The sequence below is a fragment of the Nannospalax galili genome, unplaced genomic scaffold, assembly GCF_000622305.1.
Source record: "Nannospalax galili isolate Female #2095 unplaced genomic scaffold, S.galili_v1.0 scaffold120, whole genome shotgun sequence".
Taxonomy (NCBI): domain Eukaryota; kingdom Metazoa; phylum Chordata; class Mammalia; order Rodentia; family Spalacidae; genus Nannospalax; species Nannospalax galili.
Window position 1 is genome coordinate 826,589 of NW_008350324.1, and position 22,542 is coordinate 849,130.

Below are 22,542 nucleotides of genomic sequence, written 5' to 3' on the forward strand. Positions count from 1 at the left end.
GTAAAAACATTGGTCCTACCATGAGGAGTTGTTGTTCTCTGAGCACCCGCGACAAAGCCTGGCCTTGCCACTTACCCTCTGCCACCCCAGGTACCTTCCTAGAGTCACCCACTCAGCAAGGAGACACAAGACAAGGTTCTGCCTACGGCTGTGCTGCTAGCAACTGTTAGCTATAAAAAATACATCTGCTTGGCCTGCGAAGGTCTGGCCATGGGGCTAGCTAAGTCTGTATTGTTTCACTTGAAGAGTCTTGCTTTTATCACACCATTCCCCCATACCCCCCTCTACTGGCAACAGGTGCTGTGTGTGAGAAGGCCATATGTTGAGCCCGGAGCTGGCCTTGGGCACACTGTATGCATCCTCATGTGGGTCTGGTTGTGTGTGAGCATGCATGAGCCCATTTCTTCCTGCCCTTGCTCTGTCCTGGAAATAAGTCAGCATCCCATTTCACTTGTTTAGAACAGCATAGCAAGAGAATTTGATTATGAGCCCTTGCTGGGATGTCCTCCTATAAGCTTATCTCCTGAAGTTATTAGAGAGGGGTAAAGTCTACAGAAATAAATACTCTGGGGTCTGGAAAGATGGCTCAGCAGTTAAGAGCACACACTGCTCCTTCAGAGGATCCGAATTCAGTTCCCAGCACCTATGTTGGGTGGCTCACAACCATCTTTGACTCCAGCTTCAGCAGATCCAACATCCTCTTCTGGCCTCGTGGGTGCGGCACTTGTGCTCATACCCACATGTAAACATGCACATAACTAAAAAATCATTGAAAAAAGTTTTTAAAGGAAATAAATATGCTGATTGGGGTTTCTGCACTACTTGTACCATGCTAGTTCATGGTTTAAAGATGTAAAGTAGGACTAAGGATACATGGAGAACACCAGCTCCTAGCTCAAGAAAAGATGCAGCCTAGGCCCCAGATAGTGCATGTGCTCCCAGAGTGCCTGCAAGAGTCCAAGGAAGAGTCAGCCCTGAGAGCAAACACCCACCTCCCACTGAGTGGCAGCACAGGGCTTTTGCATGCTCCCATTGTTTATGTACTGTAGTAGCAGAGCATGTAGCTGGTCCTTTCAGTTTGTTGAGGGATTTCAGGATTGTCCAAGAAAGATGGAACAAAGGTTCCTTAAGTGTTCTGGTTTAGTGGTAGGTTGGCCTAGACTCAGATTGTTGATGTCCCTTTTTGAGTGAAAATTGTGGCAAGTCTGTTGTCTCTGTTGCCCTTATGTAACTGGCACTTCAGTGGCAATAGGTGCTTCCACCAAGGAATGGCCTGGGTGCTCCATGTACTCCTGAGAAGTTGTCTGGGCATACTCACAGCAGTCTGCTGCCTCCCCAGTCAGTGAGCATCACTCAAGGCCGCTCCTTTCTGCCTCTGGCACTGTTGGATAGAGCACCTAAACACAGTTCTCACCCCAGCTAGGATGGAACGTGGTCCAGCTGGCCATGCGATCTCTCCTCCCTTCAGGGTGAAAGACAAGGTGCTCATTATCAGTCCTGCTGGCCTACAACTACCACTCCTGTCTGCTCCCTGCCCATTGACCTGCATTCTCCTCTCTACACTCCCCAGAACACAGGGTCACCCAGGCCTGTTGTGGCCAAACTATGACCAGTTTCCTTTCTGCTTGTGCTGGTCTTGCTGTGGAAGCGGGAGGAGGCAGTCTTCATGGTCTGTTCCACAGCTCCTCCACCATTCTGTCCTTGTACCTCTCGTTCCCAGACTTTCTGGTTCCCTGTCCTGGGTCTCTCTGCCAGACTTCACACATGGATGCTCGCTAGGCTTTCTGTACCCTGCATCTTGCCCTAGGGAACCTCCTGCCTTGCTGCTTTTCTACCTGTATGGGCTGGGGTAAGATATGGCCCATGGATGCCCTTGCTTAGCTCTACTGAACCCTTAAGTCTCATGTAAGTGGCAATTAGAGTATCTTGCAAGATAGCACTGGTCCCCTGGCTGCCCAGATGCCTAAGTGGCTCCCTGCTGCCCCAGGGATTATGTTCACAGGTCTTCATGGGCCTGCCTGAATTCCCATGTCCCACAGTTGTCCTCTGGTGTTTTCCTGCAGTGCTGTGTCCTTGTCCACGCTGCAGTTTCCTGTCCTGTCCTGCGAGACAGCTACTTCCACTCACTATTCATCTCTGGTGCTATTCACTTCTGCTGATCTGGCAGCCTTGGCCCCCATCTTGGAAGCCAGTGGAAGTCCGCTGCCAGTGATCCGTCTTCCTTCCACACTGGACTACTTTCTCTGAGGATAGGGCCATACCTGTGCTCACCACTGGCTGTTCTCATAGCACAGGTCTTGGCCTGTGGCGGGTGTACCACAAAGTTCTGTTAGTGACTGAGAACTAATTAGACTTCTGGATATGAATGAAGAAGACCACAGCTTCTTTAGGTTTCTAACAAGGAACCCACACACTACTCTGGAAGGGGCATTTGGGGCATAGTATTAAGAGGTGGGAAGTAGATGGAGCCTGGCTCTCAGCAGATTTTTGTTGAAACTGGGGGCATTTGGGGTACAGCATTCTGTCTGTTGTTGGATCAGACTGCTCTGATGTGCTGCTCGGGTGCAATAGCTGCTTGACTACTGGAGTTGCCTGTAGTGCCCAGGGTCACACCTTTATAATCCCATGCCCTTAGGCCTTCCTTTAACCTCACTAAGCCAGATTCCTCTTCTAGAAATGAACAGCTATACAACATAGTGTCTAACAGACAGAACTCTGAAACTCATCAGGAAATACCCACTCTGTCGACCTGGAAGAGCACCATGCAAGTCTGGTTGTTAGGTTACTTGGATAGGCTCAGTATGACAGGAAATAGGGCAGTGCTTACTTGTTTGAAGGGAAGAAAGTAAAAGCAGCTAGTTGATGTATCTGGGCCTAGGATCAAGGTTGCCTCTGCCACTAAGCAGTTGTAAATCAGGACAGTAAACTTGAAGGAAGGATTGTTGTATGCTAATAAATATCACAGGTGGTAAATGATTGTGGGTGCCTGTGTGTGTGCATATGTATGTGTGTGTGTACACAGCAGACAGACTGTGTCCTCAAAGTTGTTCCTGCTGCCCACTGCCAGTCTCAGCCCTGCAGAGGTGCTCATTTAAATATTGAAATCCAGGCAAGATTCTAAAGCTTTGTTAAGCCTCCCTTGAGTGACATAAGCTAAATGGATTCTCACCCAGAAGTGTCAAATTTTGGGGGGCTGGTCTTAGGATTTTTTTCCCTTAAAGCAAGAGTGGCAGGTGAAATGGTCTCTATGTTAGAAGAAAGGCTGACAAGTTGGCATTCCCCGGTTCCCATGCTAACCAAGACTGACCTGTTTAGATCCTCCTGGTCCACATGTGCTGGCCTTCATCAGGTTACGTAGGTAGGTCTAGATCCCACGCTGCGGAAAAGAAAAGGCCTGGCGAAAATATTATCTCCTAGTCTTTCTGTCTTGTCTTGAAGGTGCTTGACATCCTCCAGCACATCCAGACCCTCGACCCCGGGCAGCACGGGGCGGTGGGCTACCTAGTGCAGCACACGCTCGAGCACATCGAGCGCAAAAAGGAGGAGGTAGGCGTGGAGGTGAAGCTGCGCTCTGAGGAGAAGCACAGGGATGTCTGCTACTCCATCGGGCTCGTTATGAAGCATAAGAGGTGAGTACCTCCTGCTCTGTGTGTACCCAGGACCCGCAGCAGGAAGAGGAGCTGGGCCCAGAGCTGCACCCTGGCACCTTGGGCCACTTACACCAAACCACCAGACAGAAGCTGGACCGGATCTGCGCCCTTTGTGCTTTCAAGCAGAGACTCTTTGCTAACTGAGCTGTAATAGTTTTCATGACCTCTGAGCACTCTAAGCAGTTTGGCCTCATTTTTATGTGGTGCTCGGGATTGAGGATGAAGACTCTGCGTGCCAAGCTAGCCTGTCAGTGAGCTGTAGCCCTGCCCATCCCCTTCATCCTCTCTCTCTTTTCCCTTGGATCTCTTGAGTCACCGTTGTGGGCCAGACTTCTGTGTGACAGCGTTATGCTCGTGGTCTCTTTATTAGGTAGAATTCAACTCTGCACCCCAAAAGCAGGCTAGGAGCTGTGAGGTCCCATTCTCACCGCCAAGCGTCTGTGGTGTGCTTAACCTACCCAGCAGCAGATGGCACTTGGTCACGGTTTGGGTTTCTGTCTCCTGTCTCCACACTGGCCGAGCTTCTTGCCATTGTGTAGCTACATGTGGAAACAGGCCTGCAAGGCTGTCTTGGGTGCTGGTCATACTGGTTTGTGGCCTGCCACTCTGTGCAATCCTCTGGTTTCTATGAGGTGAATTTGCAAGTACCTTCTCAGTGTGAAGCCGTGATTTTTGTTCTTTTACTGAGTTCTATTTTTGTAACCTTTATGGGACTTCCCAATCATATATAAGAGCAGAGAGGTGGTGAGCTTGTGAAGCCGGTGATGATCCTAACATCCAGTTCAGCACTGAACACAATAGGGTCTACCCTCGTTGTCTCCACCCTCCCCATCTTCCCAGGACTCTCTGAAGCAAATGCCACAAGCATTTCATCCACACTTGTCCAGTATGTGTCTCTAGAACTGAGGGCTTACACTCTCCGTCTTGTTTACCATCCTCCTCCCATCTAGAACCCAGTTTGCAGTTCCTAAGTTCACCCAATATCTAGGCAGGTCCACGCTGTCTCAGCCTTCCTGTACATTTTCACATGGTCTGCTTGAGTCAGGGTCCACTAGTCTGCCTTTAATGCTGTCCAATGGTTCTTCCTTCTTGGATCTCCTGTCACAGTGATGTTTAAAGTTCAGCATTGTGCTCTTAAGTCTTCCTCTGAAGCGATTTGGGAGTGTGATCAGGCCAGCATCCTGATACCTTTCTTTCCCACTTACCCATTCGCTCTGTTCAGAGTTTATTCTCTTCTAAATGAAGTGGTATTGTTGACAGTAAGAGAAATTGTGAAAAGGGACATGAATGTCCCTAAAATGCCTCAATATAGAGCAAAAGGAGGTAAATTGGAAAGAGCAGACAGCTTGAACGAAGGCCGTCCAGGCGTTCCCTGTGTTCCATGGCAGCTGTGGGGCCCTGCAAGAAATTGATTTGTGCTCTTCTTATGCTCACAGGTATGGCTACAACTGTGTGATCTATGGCTGGGATCCCACCTGCATGATGGGGCATGAGTGGATCCGGAATATGAATGTGCACAGCCTACCACATGGCCACCACCAGCCCTTCTACAATGTTCTGGTGGAGGATGGCTCCTGCAGATATGCAGCCCAAGGTAAGACACTGTGCTCACCTCCGCCAGCACCTGCCTGTGTTTGAAGTATGCATACATGCTGTGGGCAGACATTCAAGAGGTGTGTTTGGAGTTGGCAGCTGTCTAGGACTGAAAGCAACTAAATGTGGTCCTGGTGTTGTGGCCATACACAGGCTAAATGGTCATATACAAACTCACATACCTCCTGGTCCATGTTCTAATACTTTTACTGCCCTGTGCCAACCAACAGTCCTGCCTGCCAAGCCTGGCCTGCCTGGAGGGCACTAGCAACATTTGAAGGAGCCCCTTGGGTGTTCCTCCTGCCTCCTGAGACTGGCTTCTAGCAGTGTTGTCCTAAAGATGCTATTGTGTAGCTACATGTGGAAACTGCAGTCCTCAGTGCTGACCCCCAGTGCCAGAGTGAGTAGCTAGAGCATTTATGGTCTTGGCCAGCCCTGACCCGTGCCAGCCTAGGGAAGAGCTGAGGATTAAGGTAGAGATCAGGAAGCCTTCAATGCAGGCCTGCTTTTTCTTAGTCCCTGATGATTTTCACCTCTGTATACCCAACTGCAGTGACTTTATTAATAAGAGGGAACATGGATGCTAATGTTGTAGGCCAAGTGGTGTTCTCAACGTCTGTTAAGTCTGTTTGGGACACATGCTTATCACTGGAGCCCATGTGAGCCATCTTCACTGTACCTTGCCCAGGATGGACTTGAAGCCAGGAGCTTTGCAATGGCTCACCCTGCCGAGATCCAGCCATAGAAATACCAAGTGCTGAAAGCATCAAGCGTTTCAGAAAGGCTGAAATGGCCCCTGGTGGGTGATTGATTGTTAATCCATCAGAGGCCAAGAGGCTCCCTGTGATCTGTCTAGAGAAAGTTCTGCACAAAGACTGCAGGCACCTCTCCCCATCAGTTGCTGAGTCGGGGAAAGGGACTGTTGTGCTTCCTGGGTATGCTGAAGGCTCCCATGGGATAGTCTTCAGCCTTTGAACCTGTGTCAAGATAAAGCATACAATTGCTCCTCTTTTTTCTTATGTTAATCAGCATTTCACCTGCGTGTATGTACGTACTCCATGTGCATGAAGTTCCTGTGGAGGCCAGTAGAGGGTGTCAGATCCCCTGGAACTGGAGTTAGAGGTGGTTGTTAGCCACCATGTGGGTGCTGGGAAGTGAACCCAGGTCCTCCTCAAGAACAGCCAGTGTCCTTAACCACTAAACCATCTCTCTAGCCTCCATACTCAACAATTTCTAAAAGTCACACAGTGATTTGAAATTGTCCAGCTCTTTGCTGAGCCATTTGGCAAGGGTTTACACTTGTCTGGTTCAGAAGAATGGAGACCTTTCTGTCATCAGCATGTGACCTGTGACTGTAGTTTAACAGGTGCAGCCACTGTCTATCCTATATAGGATTAGGCATGAAGATCTTTAATATTGGTTTCTAAAAACATTTCTGTTGTTTGGAAGCAGGCTCTTTGGGACAGGTAAAATGAGCATTTGGCATTAGGCATTCTGAATCTGTCCTGGTGAAGCTTTGGGAATGTGTCTATTTGTGTCTACATAAATATACAGGGTAGTTTGCAGTCATTGTTGGATAACTGAAAAAAAGTGTGTATGCTTGTCAGCCTTACCACCCCTAACAGACTGAACATGTGATGTGGGCTGGCGGCCTTGGGCACATTAGCTTTCAAGACTTGAAAAATCCCTAGAACTGAAAAACTGTTCCCATGCTGTGTTTTCTGAAAACCCCTCTGACAGCATCAGGACTGGGACTGAGGCGTCTGAGGGCTGCTGTGCACCGACTGGGGTTCAGAGGTGGTGAGGAACTCCTTCACAGCCTCCCCGCCACATGTCAGCACATGTGGGGCTCTTCTGGGCCATCTCCCTGGCTCCAGTGACCTTGTTAACCATTTGTATGCTAGTGATTGTCAAAGCTGTATTTCCAGGCTCAGCTTCTCTTGGCCCTGGCCTATCTTTTACATTCCAGAGACTTCCCTTGGAAGTCTCTAGAATCTTGAGGTATCTCTTAAATCTCCTTTTCCCTGAATTGGTACCGTACCCCCTGCCTACCCTGCGTGCCCAGTCTCCACAGGGCACCCTTTTGGAGCCAACTCATCCTTCTGTCTGATCACCACAGTGCTTCCAGCAAGCCAGAGTGCACACTGCTCTCATCTTCCCTTTCCCTTCTGCAGCCATGCTTCTGCTTGGCACATAAGTGTCTGGCCTCTGCTATCATGCTGTTTCTGAGGACATTCCCACTTAAGTTCAATTTGGAGTGTCTCTGTGCTCTTGGCTGCTGTGGCCCTATTGCAGCCTCACCTCTGTCCCTGCCCCCACGGTGCTGTGCTGCCCTGCCACATTAAGGGTGGTGTTCCTGCTCACCTGCAGGTCTTGCAGGAGCTGGCCTTCACAAGTGTCACTTCCTTCCCTTCCAGAAGCTTTTCTCAGTCCTGCTCAAGGTTCCCCAGGTTAGCACCTTCACACCCTCTAATTCCTGTGAACTGATCTCCACCCTTTATTAACTGCATCTGCCCTGCCACTCAGGGACAGCAGTAATTAAAAGAGCACACTGGATCTCCTCCCCCCATTTACCTCCACTGGATTCCATAGGCAGCATGTACCACATCATTTGTTCTAGGAGTGGAGATTGTGCTCCTTGCTCGCATGGAAGGGAAATGGCAGGCAGCTCGACCTTAGAATCTCACATCACAGCTTCCTCATACCATGTTTGGTCAGTATTTGGACCTCCTGGTTGCCACAGACGACCCTTACAGCTGAACGAATCAGCTAGCCACGGTGCGCTGCCTGTGGCTGCCGCTCCCCTTGGTCTCTGATTCGAGAACAGTTCCTTATTTTCCATCTTTTTCTCTCCTTCGTCAGGACTTGGACTTTTTGAAGAATCCAGGCCCATCAGTTGTTTTGGGATTACCTTTGCCTCAGTGTCTCTTTACCTGTGTGTTGTCTATTCAGGCAGTGAAGGCTGAGGTCTAACTAGATTGCTAACCAGATGCTCAGTATAGGATGCTGTGTGCTTCCCACTGCATCCCATTCTGAGGAACCTGGGGTCAGGGTCCCAGCCTTGCAATGCTGTTTGACCACAAAACAGATGTTTCCTTTGCAGTTGGCAAGAGGTCTATGGGATCACATTGCGGGTCCTGTGAATGTCACTCCCCAGGGACCTGGGACACTGGTTTGCCCTAGCACTTGGAGGTCTCTGGCTGACATTGAAGAGCATGGAAGAGTGGTGTGTTTCTACTGCTCCTGCTCCTATCCTCTGCCCCACCTGCTCCCTACCATAGAGTCTGGATTTTATTTCAGTGAATTGTAGTCATCATCTGCAATAGTTTGATGCTCACGGTCCACAGTCAGGTCAGTAGGAGAGAGACCTTATCAAAGTACATTGTTAGCTTTAAACTTTTTAAAGATTTATTTATTTTTGTTTTATGAATATGAGTGTTTTTGCCTGCGTGTATATAAGTATACCTGTGTCACAACAGAGACCAGAAGAGTGTGCCGGATTCCCTGGAACTGGAGTTACATACAGTTGTTAGCTGCCATGTGGGTGCTGGGAACTGAACCTGGGTCCTCTGCAAGAACAGCCAGTGCTCTTAGCCATTGAGCCATCTCTCCAGCCCCCATTTTTTATTTTTTTAAGTGTATTGTTATTGTGTGTGTATGCTAGAGGAGGGCAATGCACCAAGGGATGTATGTGGTGTCCAGGACAGCTTTGTGGAGTCAGTTCTCTCCTTCCATCTTTATGTGGGTGGCAGAGCTTGAGCTCGGGTGTCAGGTGTGCACAGCACCTGCTCTTACTTGTTGAGCCAGCTCTCCCCTGAGAAACTACTTTTCTTTTACTGATGTTTTTATTTATATGTTTTATGTGTATGAGTGTTTTGCCTGCATGTCTATAAGTGCACCTGTGTGTACAGTGCCAAAGAGGGCATTGGAGCCCCTGGAACTGGAGTTAAAGACAGATGTTAGGTGTCATGTGGGTACTGGGAACCGAACCCGGGTCCTCTGCAAGAGCAGTCCATGCTGAGCCATCTTTCCAGCCCCAAGAAGCTGCATTTTTAAAGCACTTATTTCAGTTTCCATATGAACGTTTCTGTTTTAATTTATTTGCATTAAATTTGTTTTAATTCCCTTGATCTAAATTTTCAGCAGTTGGCACCAACAATCCTGTTTCCCTGAGGAGAATTCAATTACCAGCTCTCCACAGGGCATTGAAGAGTGAATTCTAAACCACACACAGTTCTCATCTGCACGATTCAGAGGATGTCTCACCTGAGCGTCCTGTGTGTAGGACTTCCTGCTCCCACTAGGGGGCGTGCTGTGGCCTTTTGTTGGCCCTGAGCAGGAGAGCCTGGTTCCTGTCTCTTTTTCCAAGAGTACTTCTTAGATATCATGGGAAGTGCATGCTGGGAATGCTCTGAACTTCAGCAGCTCCTGTCAAAAGTTCAGGGTTTTAGCTCCCAGGTAAAAATCAAATCCAGTTAAGTATTTTGTCTATGACAAAAGACCCCTGGTGTGGCTTTGAAACAATATGCCTGTCTTAGTTACTGTCTATTGCTGTGATAAAACACTGATCAAAACCAACTTGGGGAGGAAAGGGTTTATTTACTCTTTCAACGCTGAGGTAACACACTATCAACTGAGGGACATCAGGCAGAAACTCCAGGCAGGAACTGGAGCAGAGACCACAGGGGAATGCTACTTACTGGCTTGCAGTTGATGAAGGGATTTTAGGGGCCAGGGAAATTGGAATGCTCGAGAAATTCCATTCTTCTAACATATTGTGGTATCAAGTAGGCATTCTTATTCCAAAAGAGAAAACCAAGATCATAGCCAATAAACGATGATACCAGAACAAAGTCAAATTCAGCAGAGAAAACACCAGATCTTCCGTTTCAGTGACCAGCACCTAGAGCTTAGAATGTAATCTTCTGGGCTCTAGTGAGCAAAGTCCCTTCAAGGATGCTTAGTGTTTTAATGTTCCATAACTTGTATATGATAATACACATTTACAACACCGCTAATATCTTGATTGAATATTACCTTACATGGTAAAGAAAGAGAGGAAAGAAAACATAAGTAGCTACTTAACATACACATAAGCTTTTTTTTTTTTTTGGTCTTTTTGAAACAGGGTCCCCCTGTAGCCCCAACTGACCTGAACTGGCTATGTAGACCAGGCTAGCCTTGAACTCAACAGAGATCTGCCTGCCTCTGCCTCTGAGTGCTGGAATTAAAGGTGTGCACCATGCCCAGCACAAGTATATTCTTAACAGTACAACAAAAGCAATCATTCGTGTCTGTTACAATCCTTGTGTCTGTACCTGGTTGTGTTAGGAGGTGTGACTGATGCAGACTACTAGGGAAATAGGACTGCTTCTCCACAAGGGAAGGAGGATGCTCACCTGCACTCCAGCCGTACTCTTCCTTCCCTTGTCCCATTTCCCCTAGTAGTCTACGTCAGTCACACCTCCTAACACTGTCACTCCTTTCTTAGCCAGTTGACTCAAAGACATCAGGAGCCAAAGTGTCTAGAATGAAGTCTCAGCTTCCAGTTCAATGAAATGTTTTTGTGCCCCTGGCAGAAGCGTTCCTTCCTCTGGAAGCAAAGCTTCTAGACCTGCAGAGAGTACAAGGTCATGGGAATAGGAAGCAAATGACCAAGCTCTTCAGATGTGCTGGTGCCCCTCTTCACCATTTTTTAAAAAATTTTATGTGTATGAGTGTATTGTCTGTACCTATGTTGTGTGGTGCCCATGGAGGTCAGAGGAGAGCATTGAATTCCCCTGGAACTGGAGTTATGGACGGTTGTTAGCTGCCATGTGGGTGCTGGGAATCAAACCTGGGTCTTCTGCAAGAATAGCCAGTGTTCTTAACTGCTGAGCCATCTCTCCAGGTGTGTGCCATTTCCCGCCCCCGCCCCACCCCAGTTTTATGTCTTGGAGCATTAGTGAAGGGCATGTCCTCTGGGCCCTCCCAGTGTGGAAGACTAGTTTTTCACAACGGATCCACTCAAGCATTCCAATTTCCCTGGGAGAGGAGGCATCTCCAACTCCTTCTCAGTAGGCCATCTTTTCACAAGTGTTTCAGCCAACCAATCAAATAAATTCTTGGTATTTTAACTGTGTGAGCTTCAATATTAAATCCAGAATCTCTGCTTGGTGGGCCCATATCAAGGAACTCATCACGATCTAGTGTTATGTTCCTTCCACCATTATCTCACACAGTCTCCAGACCTCTGCCTGAACAAATTGAAAAATTCATTCAGTTAGCCTGGAGTCTAGTTACAGGTATAGAAACAGTGATAGGTGGTCTCTGGGAATCAGCATTGTCTTGTCTTATGTCTCCTTCAGGGAGAGTCACTGCCTGCCTGCTCTACAGGGGATGCAGGATTATTTCCCTCAGCCAAGGGCAGAGAAGGCTAGGAGTGTGGGTGTATCCTCTCTGCTGAGGAGTGGGGAGACTACTTCCTCGGGCAGAGTGAGCCCATCAGAATTTGAATTCAATGCCTTCAGCCTCCCTGGGGTCTTCCCACACACCTGCATCCCAAGTCACAGGATCCTCATTTCCAGTCAGTGCCCTCACTTTAACTGCTGACACCCATCAAGTCTAGGAATTAGATTTGCACTGTAACCCAGCCAGTTGTATGAGGACTTGGGTTTGGTTTAGGGCAACCTGAGTTCTATGGCTGCTGGGGAGAAGATTCTCCCCCTGGAAGCTTTTAGACTGCATATGCACGCGTGGAACTGGTCAGTTGTCAGCTCATTATTTTTTCTTTTGTTAGTTTGTCCAAAGATGTTTAAAAAGGATCCAAACATCATTATCTTCCATATTTTTCCACAAATGCTCAAATGTCTTATATACAGTCTCTAAATTCCTTGCTCCTCAGGAGAGGCAAATTAGAGAAGTGAATGCATTTATCTTCATAGTGCATAGTTCTTTAAACAGATCACACCGCGGACTCCGTGCTCTCCATGCTCCAGTTTAGCAACTGTAGGTTTCATTGAATTGGAGAACCACCTCCAGGTACTACCAAGCCCACTAGAGAAAGTCATTCTTACAGATCTGTTTCTCCAGAACCATTCCTGGTATCATGCTCTGCATTAGCCAGGGTTCTCTAGAGGAGCAGGACAGTGTATGTGGTAAAGGAATTTAGTCAGCTTGCTTCAGAATTGTAGCAACATCCAACTCCCACCTGAGAGGCTGAGAACCTGGGCAGTTGCTCAATCCTTAAGGCTGGATGGGGCCTCAGCAGCCAGAGGAGTCCCACAGTAACTGTCTCACTCTGGGGAGACCAAGACCCCGGTAGCCGCTCAGTCCAGGGAGCTGGGCACCTCAGCAAGTCCCAGTTTGACCCTGAAAACCCAGAGGATTCTTGAAGAGCCACTGGTCCTCAGTCAGCTGGAAGCCTGGAAACACTGGCTCTGGTGTCAGCAAAAGAGTCAACAGCAGCAACAGGACAAATCGACTTGCGGGGAGGGGGGGGGCGCACGCCAGCAAAAGGTGAATAGGATAATCTTCCTTCGGCCTCGCCCTTTTTATCTGGCCCGCTGTTCCTGGAAGGTGCTGCCCACATTTTGATGGGTCTCCCCATATTAAGCAATCAGGACAATTCTTTAGGTGAGGCCCCCCACTCAAGGGATTCTAATTCGTGGCACATTGCCATTAAAACCAGCCATCACAGTGCCCTTGCTCTCTGGCAGCTCATAACTCATACAGCTCTTTCCACTCCGTACCTGCTGGTGTGTGTGGTGCCAGGTGAGGATCCTCACGGTGGAGGTGGGCAGTAAAGTGGCAGCTGTTTCAGAGGGTCATTTGGCATTCTCTTTAAAATTCTATTTCCTTGGGGGAGAGGATGTGTGCGGTAGCATACATGCGGAGGTCAGAAGACAACTTTTGGGAACTGGTTCTCTCGTTACCATATGGGTTCCAGGAATTGAACTCAAATCATCAGACTTGGTGGCAAGTGCCTTTTCCCAATGAGCCATTTCTCTGGTCCAGCATTCTAAGTGGTAAAAACTCCCAAGTGTTCACTCTTCCAGCCTGGCGGTGGAACCTCATGACCCCTTAACTAGAGATACATATATACATACATGCATACATACGTGCACACACAAGTGTACAAGGAGGCCTGTAGTCCCATTTAAATGGCAAAGCTTGCTACTCGAACTTGCCTGGAAGTGGGGTGTGTGTCCAGACAGGCTGCCTAGCTGCTGTTAAACCAGCTGCAGGCCAGGTAAATGAACAGCATGCTTTCTCTCAGTGCAAGGAAGACCATGCAGGGAAGGATGGGAGGGTACAGGTGCCCCCCTGGAGGGAGGAACCAGGCCAGATGCCCACAGGAGATGCAGGCTGTGTTCCAGAGTGTATAGTCACGTATTGGGGAGAACCTAGATAAAATACACAAACATATTTCTCTGAGAACTTCAGAGGAAGGCAGAAAGATTTCTGGACATTTCCTAGAACTTTTAAGTGTTTTGTGTTTGTCTTTTTCAGTTTTTTTGTCTTTTTTTCAGTTAAGTTTTGTGTTTCTTAGGCTAAAAGTGAACTTTTGAGAGCCTTATTTTAATTGGGTGGTACTTCTATAGCACAAGGCTATCAGCTTCTTGTCTCTGTAAGGAAGTGTGCTTGGTCACTATGCCTAGAGGGACACAGCTGTAATCTCAGCACTTGGGAGGCAGAAGGCACATATGTTTGAAGCCATTCTGGGTCTCAAAGTAAAAGAAAAATGGGCTGGAGTAGAGCACTTGCCTCGTATGCTCAAGGCCCAAGTTGAGTTTCCTAGGACCACAGAACAGGAAATTTGTTTCACGCTCTCCTCTTGCTCCACAGCAGGCATAGGGCCGTAGGACAGGGCTCCCAGTGCAGCTGGAGGGGGGCACTGGCATCCAGGGCTTGCACTGGTAGCTCCAGGTCTTACCTGTTGTCTCACATGGACTTTCCAGAGCAGCCTCTTGTGGGGGGGGGGCGGGGGCTGTTCAGAAGCCTGGATTGTAGCTGCCTGCTCATATTCCCACTATGAGCTGCTTTCCCTTCTCCCTGACTTCAGATACAGACTTGGTACTCCCTGCATGGGCTGCTGCTCAATCCTGGGGGAAGGGAGGTAGACATGGGTTCCTGAAGAGCAGGCATCTCTCATGAGCATGTGGGTACTTGGCAGAGATCAATCCCTGTGGGGACTTGAGCTGTGTGGGGAGCTCAGCAGCACTCTGACCTCCACAAATGCCTTTAAATTTGGCCAGATGTCCCTCTGAGAGTATAGCAGCCCCCACCCCTCCATTGAACCCCCATTATGCTAGACAAACTGACCTGAAAGCGGGTTCAGATTCCCACTGAGTTTTCAGTCTGTCTTTTTACTCATATGGTGGCAGGCTCAGACACTTGAAGCAAGGGAACTCTCTTGGTGCTCCTGGGTTCTTCAGCTTCCCTTAGTGTTTTCTGTGGGGCTGGAGGAGAAGGCTGCAGGCATGGGCCCTCAACGGGTGGCCTGGGTATCATCCAGGCCCCTGGAAAGCACGGCTGGGACTGGATGACTGGGAGGAGGTGGTGCTGGGCAGCACAGTGTCTTTCCAGTGACAGGCATTTTGAAACATTCACTGGGGTGATGGTTTTATTTTGCTTTGCATTTACTGATTTGTCCCAGTTACGACCTTTAAAAAGGTATTGTACTGTCTGTGCCCCATTTCCAGCATAAAACATGAAGAAACTGAAATCACCTGTTGTGGACTAAAGGTTGCAGTCACAAGTAGGCAGGGTGTGCAGGCCACCCAGGCTCCCCAGTTTGTCAAGTCCCCCACACAGGTTCCCCTCAGCTCTGGCTATCTGGGTCCTGGTCCAGAGCAGGGCCTGTGGGCAGGTCCCTTCCTCTGCAAGGGGCTCTTTGTGAAATGGGGATGAGATGGTGTTGTTCAGATGCCACAGGGTTGGCAGGATAAAGCCCCAAATTCTAAAGAACCCAGGGGAAACAGGTCACCGTGCTATGTAGCCCAGAACCCTGGGATCTGATCTGGCCTTTCCAGTGTTTTCTAAGTAGAGCACTTCCCCCATCTCTCAGATGATTCAAAACTGAGTGGCAGGCCAGGTATTGTACTGTCTATGCCCCCTTTCCAGGTCCTGCAGCTTGGCCCTGCCCCTCCTGCTTGCTCTGTCCAGGTGCCTTGGTGTTCATGTGACTCCCCAGCAGCCTGACTTCTTACACAAGTGCATCCCCAACCCATCCTGAAGATGTAGCCCAAAACAGCACATCCACAGTTCCTTTGGAACCTCTGGATTTGTGGTTAAGAGAAAAACAACAGATGAACTTATGTGATCTCCACCTCACCCAAAGACAAGAGCCGGGCCTTCAGGAGGATCTCTGAGTTTCCCTGGCCGCTCTGGGGACACCAAACCCTGAGTACTCTGGCTTGGTGTTTCAGGACATTGATTGGCACTGTTGAGGTGATGACATGCCACCCTGTACCCTGTATATGCTGTCAGCTACTGGCCTCACGCAGGGACTAACTTGAATTTATTTTGTGCTCGGGCTGCGTACAGATGGTGTTCCTGCCCTGGAAACACAGCCATAGGTTTCTGCATGGCCCAGCCCCTCTGGAGCACGTGGTTCAGGAAGGATAGGACAGGGCATTGGTCTGACCACTATTTTCTGCGGTCTATTGTGGGAGGAGCTTTAACCTTTTTGTACTGCCCCTGGAGCACATATTCCATCATAGAGGTGTCGATTTTCTGTTTATCCAGTGGCAGAGTTGAGGTCTGGGAGGCAGCCAAGAGACTCAGGCTGGGCAGGGTATGGTGGTGTGGCTGCTGTCCACCCGTTCCTTGGGGAGTGTAGAGCCTGTGTAGAAGAAGTCTGGTGCAGAAGGTGCTGGGGGCGTGCTTCTCTTAGTGACAAGCATGGCGGGTTCAAGACAGGTGACCAAGTGACAGGATGGTTTCCAAAGCTTGGCCACTGGTGACATGTACAGGTAAGGATCATCTGCCCTGTGCTCCAGCTGTTGGCTAGGTCAGACCAGAAGGCTACAATGTGTCCCCAGGAGGCTTCACTGGGGTTCTTTGAGCCAAACATCTCACTCAGAGAACAGTAAAGTCTCTTCCACGGGAGCCATGGGGGACCTGCCACCATCCCTCCCTCCTCCAGTGGTCACCACCTCCTTTTTCCTCTTGAGTTCCTGTAATACCATACCATCTTTGATCTTACCCTTTCCTCTGCTTCAGAAATGCCACTTGAAAGGGGTGGCAGGAGAGTGTCTGGAGAGAGCTGCTGCAGAATTGAAATGTTAACGAGGGTGTCTGTGTGCCTCTTTCCCAACAGAAAACTTGGAATATAATGTGGAGCCTCAAGAAATCTCACACCCAGATGTGGGACGCTACTTCTCAGAGTTCACTGGCACACACTACATCCCAAATGCGGAGCTGGAGATTCGGTATCCTGAGGACCTGGAGTTTGTGTATGAGACAGTGCAGAATATTTACAGTGCAAAGAAGGACAACACAGCTGAGTAGACTCTTGGGGACACTGCCCCTTGCTGCTGCTACCTTCCAGGGGAACCGGATTCCTGGAGGACATGTCTGAGGGTCCCCTGGACTCAGCACAGGACAGCCACTTCACCAGCAGCTGGCTGCCTCCCCAGTTTAGATGGCGTGCACTCCTGCAGCCACAGACAATGTTGCTCTCCGCTACACTAGTGAATTCACTCGGCACGGTGTCCAGTGGCATGGCTCGTCTGCTTGTCCGTGGTGACAGTGTGTGACATTCTGTCTTCATGAGGTCTCAGTCTCCTCTCTTCTTCATCCCCTTCCCTCCCTGTGTCTGTCTGCATTCGTATCAGCGTTTCACCTGATGGACAGATGGGGTCCACATTTGCAATAATTTCTTTCTGGTTCTCTCTGGAACACAGGCGCTCCTTAGTCATGATGCTGTCCCTTTGCCTCGGGTTAGGTACCTATTCGGAGACAAAGGTCACGCCATCTTGGACATGGAGACATGAACCGGCTAACAGAAGTTAGAACCTTTAGTTTTGGGTTTTGGGTTTTGGTTTTGGTTTGGTTTTTGTTTTGTTTTGCTAATACATGACACAGATTTCACACAGTTTTGCTTCTGTTCCTCTTGGGTTTCTGCACATTTCTGGCAGTCCTCAGTCTTCTGTTTTGTTACGTAGGATTCTCTGAGCAAATGCACAGTGGCCTTTACGAGTGAATTTTTCCACATTAGTCAGCTGTTCCTTTCTTTAAGATGACTACCTTAAAGTTTAGAGATCTACTCCAGTATCATGAGTGGATCTCAAGTCAGGCATGGTTCCTTTTAGTAGTGAGACCTACAGATCTGATGTTGAAATGTTTGCTCTTAAATATTGTACTTTCTGGTCCCCAAAGACCAAAAGAATGAGCTTTGACTCTTCTGATAAAGTGAGCTGATGAACTCTTAACTGAGGGAGAGAAGCGATTCCCTGCCCCTTGTCATCTGTAGAGTCCCTTCCAGACCCTCATTTTTAAGAGTGGGAAGAGACACACATGCTTTGGGTCTCCTGGGTGAGGTCTAGCCCCTGGCAACCCAACTGCTGCCTGATGCTCCTGGTAGCAGTGTGAAGGGTCCGAGTTAGCTGCTCCCGCATGTGCCACCTGTCATTGCCCAGCAGGCCAACCTCCAGGAGTGGGCCCTCACCCTTCTGCTCTGCGTTTAACATACCGCTGCTCTAGTGAACGGGGCTTTGGGGGCTGCCAGCCAGCTTCCCCACCTGCCGTCTGCATGCAGTATTCTCATGACTCTAAACGACTGCTCCTTCATTACCCTTTGTCAGTCCCAGGATGACCCAGGAGGCCACCTAGTGACAAGGGGGCCATTAGGCAGTTTCTAGAAAGATAGGAGGTGGCTGGCAGTTCTTGCAGCTGAACTAGCTGTTGTCCAGCATCTGTCCCTCACCAGTCAAATGCAAAGTCTGGTTGGAACTTGCATTTGGAAGTGTGATCACACGCAGTATCTGCCTGAGGTCAGGATTTCACACTACTCATTTAAAGGTGAAAATCAACCAATACAGAGTCACAGACCCACTCATGGGACACGTTACTAAGCAGCCACGGAGCGTGCTGGGAGTTCCCATTGTTGGGTTTCTGCTTTGATTTCCTTATCCCTTAGAGTAACATCAAAGCCAACAAAGGTGGATTTCCCTTTACTGACCCGACTGTAAATATGTATGTAGACTGTTTATAATGTGTTTCTCCATGGATGCGTCTGGCTAAGCAAGCCTGTGTCACCTGTGCAAGTTGGTTATTTGGGCACTTTATATTTTTCTAAAAATGTGTTTTGGATCCTGTACTCTAATAAATCATAAGTTTCTTTTTAAAAATTTTTCCAAAAGTTTTCTCCATTTTCAAAATCCCTGTTATAAAAAGTAGAACTTTCGCAATGTTAAAATATTAAATATTTGGATATAGTACCTTCTTTTCTCTTCAAATGAATGCCAAGATTTTTTTGTACAACATTAATAAATGGAACTTACCAAGAGAAACCACGCAAGTGGCCTGCCCAGTTTCATTCAGAAACAAGGACGGGGCAGGAAGGAGGAAAGTAGGGTCTCGTGTCTCCTGAGCTGTGAGAGAACAGCAGCCGGCCCCAGTTTTTCTGTATTACTGGGAATGTGCTGCAAGTTTCTTGTTGGTCATAGGCTCTCTGAGCTCTGGGAACCTTTGAGCAGCTGGTTGCAAAGTAAAAAAGATTGCATCTGTGTGTGAAAACCCATTGTATAGTAAGAACTGGAAACCGGATTTGGGTGCCTTTTGTCACCATTGACCCCCCCCCCCACAGTGCCTTGGATGTGTCCTTAAGTCTGTTGTGAAGATGGAAGGGAAGGTGGGACTAGTTAGCTGAGCTAGCACTGTCAATTTCCAAGAGAGAGATGAGACAAGGGGCCCTGACTTAGTAGGGCCTAGAACTTGCCCTACGTGTACACGTGCATGTGCGTATATGCATGTACCGTTCCAGGTCCAGGATCTGTGGGAATACTCAGAAATGGGTTCAGTGAGACTTGTCAGTCACCAGTTGTCCGGACCTTGTCAGCAGTGTCACCCGCCCAGTCAGGTTTTAGAAGATGGCTGCTGCCCTTTGCCTGACACCCTCACAGGCATTGTGGTAGGTGTTTTGATGCAGCAAAAACCTTCCTTCAGAGCCTGCATGGAGTGCCCTTGTGAACTCTGCTCGTGTCACATCGGCTTGAAGTCTTGTTCTGAAGTTTCCATCTTTCTTACTGTGTTAAAGTGAGGCATGCTACCACGTTCAGCCTCCATTAGTTCCCTTTGCTATAAAGAACATTTCCTTTCTTTAGTCCCAACTCTCTAAGCAAAAGAAATTGGACAACCAGCAACTTTCTCCTTTAAATGCGTCTGTGACCATTGGCACAAAGATGTGACTCACCTTTGTTTATTTTATCTTGCTTTTTTTGGATCGAAGGAGCCAACGTGCACTAGGCAAAATGCAGAATTGGGCCACATGATTTAGTTTTGGGGGATGCTGATGGCTGTTGTATGTGTCCACTATGAGGCCGCCAGAACCAGATTAGTAAATGCCTCAGTTCTTGCACACTGCCTAATGTCTCTTTTGAGTGTCTTTGAATTTCAAGTGTGAAGACCCGGCTCTGCTTGAGGCTACATGGAAACAGGGTGTGACTGGATTGGGCCCCCTTAGGATGGCGTCCTGCTGCGTACATGGGTAAATCAAGGCCAGGCTGCTTGAACACGTGGGTGGACACAGCACCACTGCACCCAGCCATTCAGGGTCATGCTGTGGACATCAAGAGCAACTACCTCACCCAACAGTACCCCCTTGCCTCCTGCAGCTTAAACCTTTAAGTTCTGAATAGCCAGAAGCCTGAGATTCCAGGATATTCCTTCAGTGGATAAAAAAATGTGCAGTTATAGCATCAATGTATTGTAGCCACTTAGTGACAGTTGTATTAGGTTAATGCTGGTTCTGTAATAAAGACCCAAAAACACTGCGCTCAAGCACCATAGAACTTTCTTGCTCAGGGATTGCTGTGAAGAAGATGGGCTGGCTTTCCAAGGCCTGGGCTAATAGAGGTGGCTGCCAAAGGGCCCTGTGGGCCCCCCACTTACACAACAAGCTATGGACCCCTTACACACGTTCAGTCCTAGTGCAGGTGCTGTGAGAGGGAAGAAAGGTTCTGGACAGGGCCTCTGCCAGCATCCATCACTATAGCCAGAACCCGGGTCAGGGCTAAGGAGATGTTCAGTCAGCAGAGTGGTCAACATGCAAGTGTGAGAACCCAAGTTTGATCTCTACCTCCTGCGTGCAAAGCCCAGTGTGGTGGCACACACTTGTAATCCCGGTGGGAGAGAGATGGAGACCCCTGGGACTTGCTGGCCAGACTAGCCAATGAGAGACCATGTTTCAAAGGTGAGCAGGGGTTCTAAGGCTGGCATACACATACTTTAGAAAACAAAAACGGGGCTGGAGAGATGGCTCAGCAGTTAAGAACACTGTTCTTGCAGAAGACCCAGGTTCGAATCCCAGCACCCGCATGGCCGTTAACAACTGTCCGTAACTCCGGTTCCAGGGCATCTGACAGCCTCTTCTGTCCTCCACAGGCATTGCACAACATGGGTGCACTTACCTACACGCAGACATAACACTCATAAAATAAAAATAAAATATTTAAAAACAAAAACAGGACCCTTCAAATCAGGACCCTAACACCAGAGAAGCTGGGAGATGCCTTGAGGGGGCAGGGTGAGTAGGCACCCTGATCCTCAGATGCCCATCACCCAGAGTCTTTTCTAGTCTCTGTGTTCCATTGGGTGGGGTGAGGCCAGGTCAACTGTAGCCAAAACACTCCTTTGGAAGACAGAGTGAGGCACGCAGAAGCCACCAGTGTCCAGGTGCCATGAAGACCCTGCTCTGGCTGGGGGGGCGGGGCAGGGGAGTATCTTACAAAACCCAACACTGTTCTCACCCAGTTCTCACCAGGGCCCAATCTATTCCAGACCTTTCTCAAGCCTGACCCAGTCACATCAGAACAGAGTGCTACATGGGTCCCACCTGCAGCCAGGGGGCCCTTGTGACCCCTGGACCTCTATTTTTCAGCACACTGTAAGACTTCTGAGTAGTGTTCTCAGATCCTTAGTTGTCTACCAACTAACCTACTTCTGTCATTAATGATACCCAAAGTTCTCTTCCAGAACATTCCAGCCTACTTGATGGCCTTGTGCTGCTCCCTCTTCTTTCTGATGTAATGCCAGCCCACCCCCTCTCCGCAAGCTGATACCAACCAAGGTATGACTATGTGAAAAATGTTTCCCAAGAATTTCCCTTGTCTTCATGGTGGTATGTAGAAGTTGCTGCCCTTTTCATTTCTTTCTCTGGTTGCTTGGTTGTTATGAGATAGGGTCTGACTGTGTGGCCCAGGCTGGCTTGGAAGTCCTAGGCTCACACGATCCTCCTGCCTCAGCGTCCTGAGAAGACAGGACCATAACTGTGCCACCATGTCCCCTCAGTCTCTTTTTCAATACAAGACATTGTCTTGGGGTGTCTGACCTGTAGCCCGAGCTTCTGTTGTCCCTGTGCTGTGAGCAGCAAACACTGTGTTCAGTCTCTTTCTAGGTCCTTGTTCCCTGTTCTAGCTAAGGGCTACACCTAGCAAGCAGTAAGGGGCTGGCTGCTCCCTGTAACCTGCACACTGCCTGTGTCTGCTGTGGCTGCTCAGAAAACAGAGGACACTGACTGAGTCACTTTGGAAGTCAGGGTGTGGTTTCCATTGACTGTAGAAGAGGAGGACTGGACAGATGCAGGGGAGGGGGCCAGGGGCCTTGCACCAGTAGGCCACTGCTGCTCACAAACAGTTGTACATCCCAGTCCCAGAATTCTTTGGAATTCAGGGAAGGCTAAGAAGCACTTTGAATGAATGTTGCTGCTGCTTTCCTGTGGCCAGGCATTGTCATTTCTCTTTCTTACATCTACATGTAGAATGGTTGCCTCACTCCATGTTTGTTCACATGCAGACAGCTGGCTTCCCACATGGAATGGCTTCATATCCACCCATGTACCCAGCCTCTTTCAGTGTTGTCTCCTTCAGGATGGCTCATGGATGGTTTCTCTTGATCATACCTCACAAGCCAACTGTGAAATTCTGATCTTTTTATTTTTCAGTTAAGATTTATGTGTATGAGTGTTCTGCCTGCATGTATGTAAGTGCACACGTGCCTGCAATGCCCATGGAGGCCAAAAGAGGGTGTGGGATGCCCTGGAACTGGGGTTATGGACAGTTGCTCTCCTGTCCGGTTTCTTGTGTGTGTGTGTGTG

The 22,542-nt window shown here is 48.8% G+C and overlaps 1 protein-coding gene across 3 annotated transcripts in view; it reads left to right on the top strand.

Annotated features, from left to right (window-relative positions):
- Positions 1 to 19,811, top strand: part of Fbxo21 (F-box protein 21) — a 43,815-nt gene extending 24,004 nt beyond the window's left edge. The window contains exons 10-12 of one of the 3 annotated variants that reach the window (XM_008847451.3): positions 3,418 to 3,629; positions 5,087 to 5,244; positions 16,546 to 16,885. In XM_008847451.3, coding sequence (XP_008845673.1) covers positions 3,418 to 3,629; positions 5,087 to 5,244; positions 16,546 to 16,736 — 561 coding nt within the window. In that variant the 3' untranslated portion in view covers positions 16,737 to 16,885. Of the gene's footprint in view, positions 1 to 3,417; positions 3,630 to 5,086; positions 5,245 to 16,545 lie in introns of all 3 variants that reach the window. The other 2 variants (XM_008847452.3, XM_029570572.1) reach the window with 2 other exon arrangements.
- Positions 19,812 to 22,542: the final 2,731 nt, after the last annotated feature.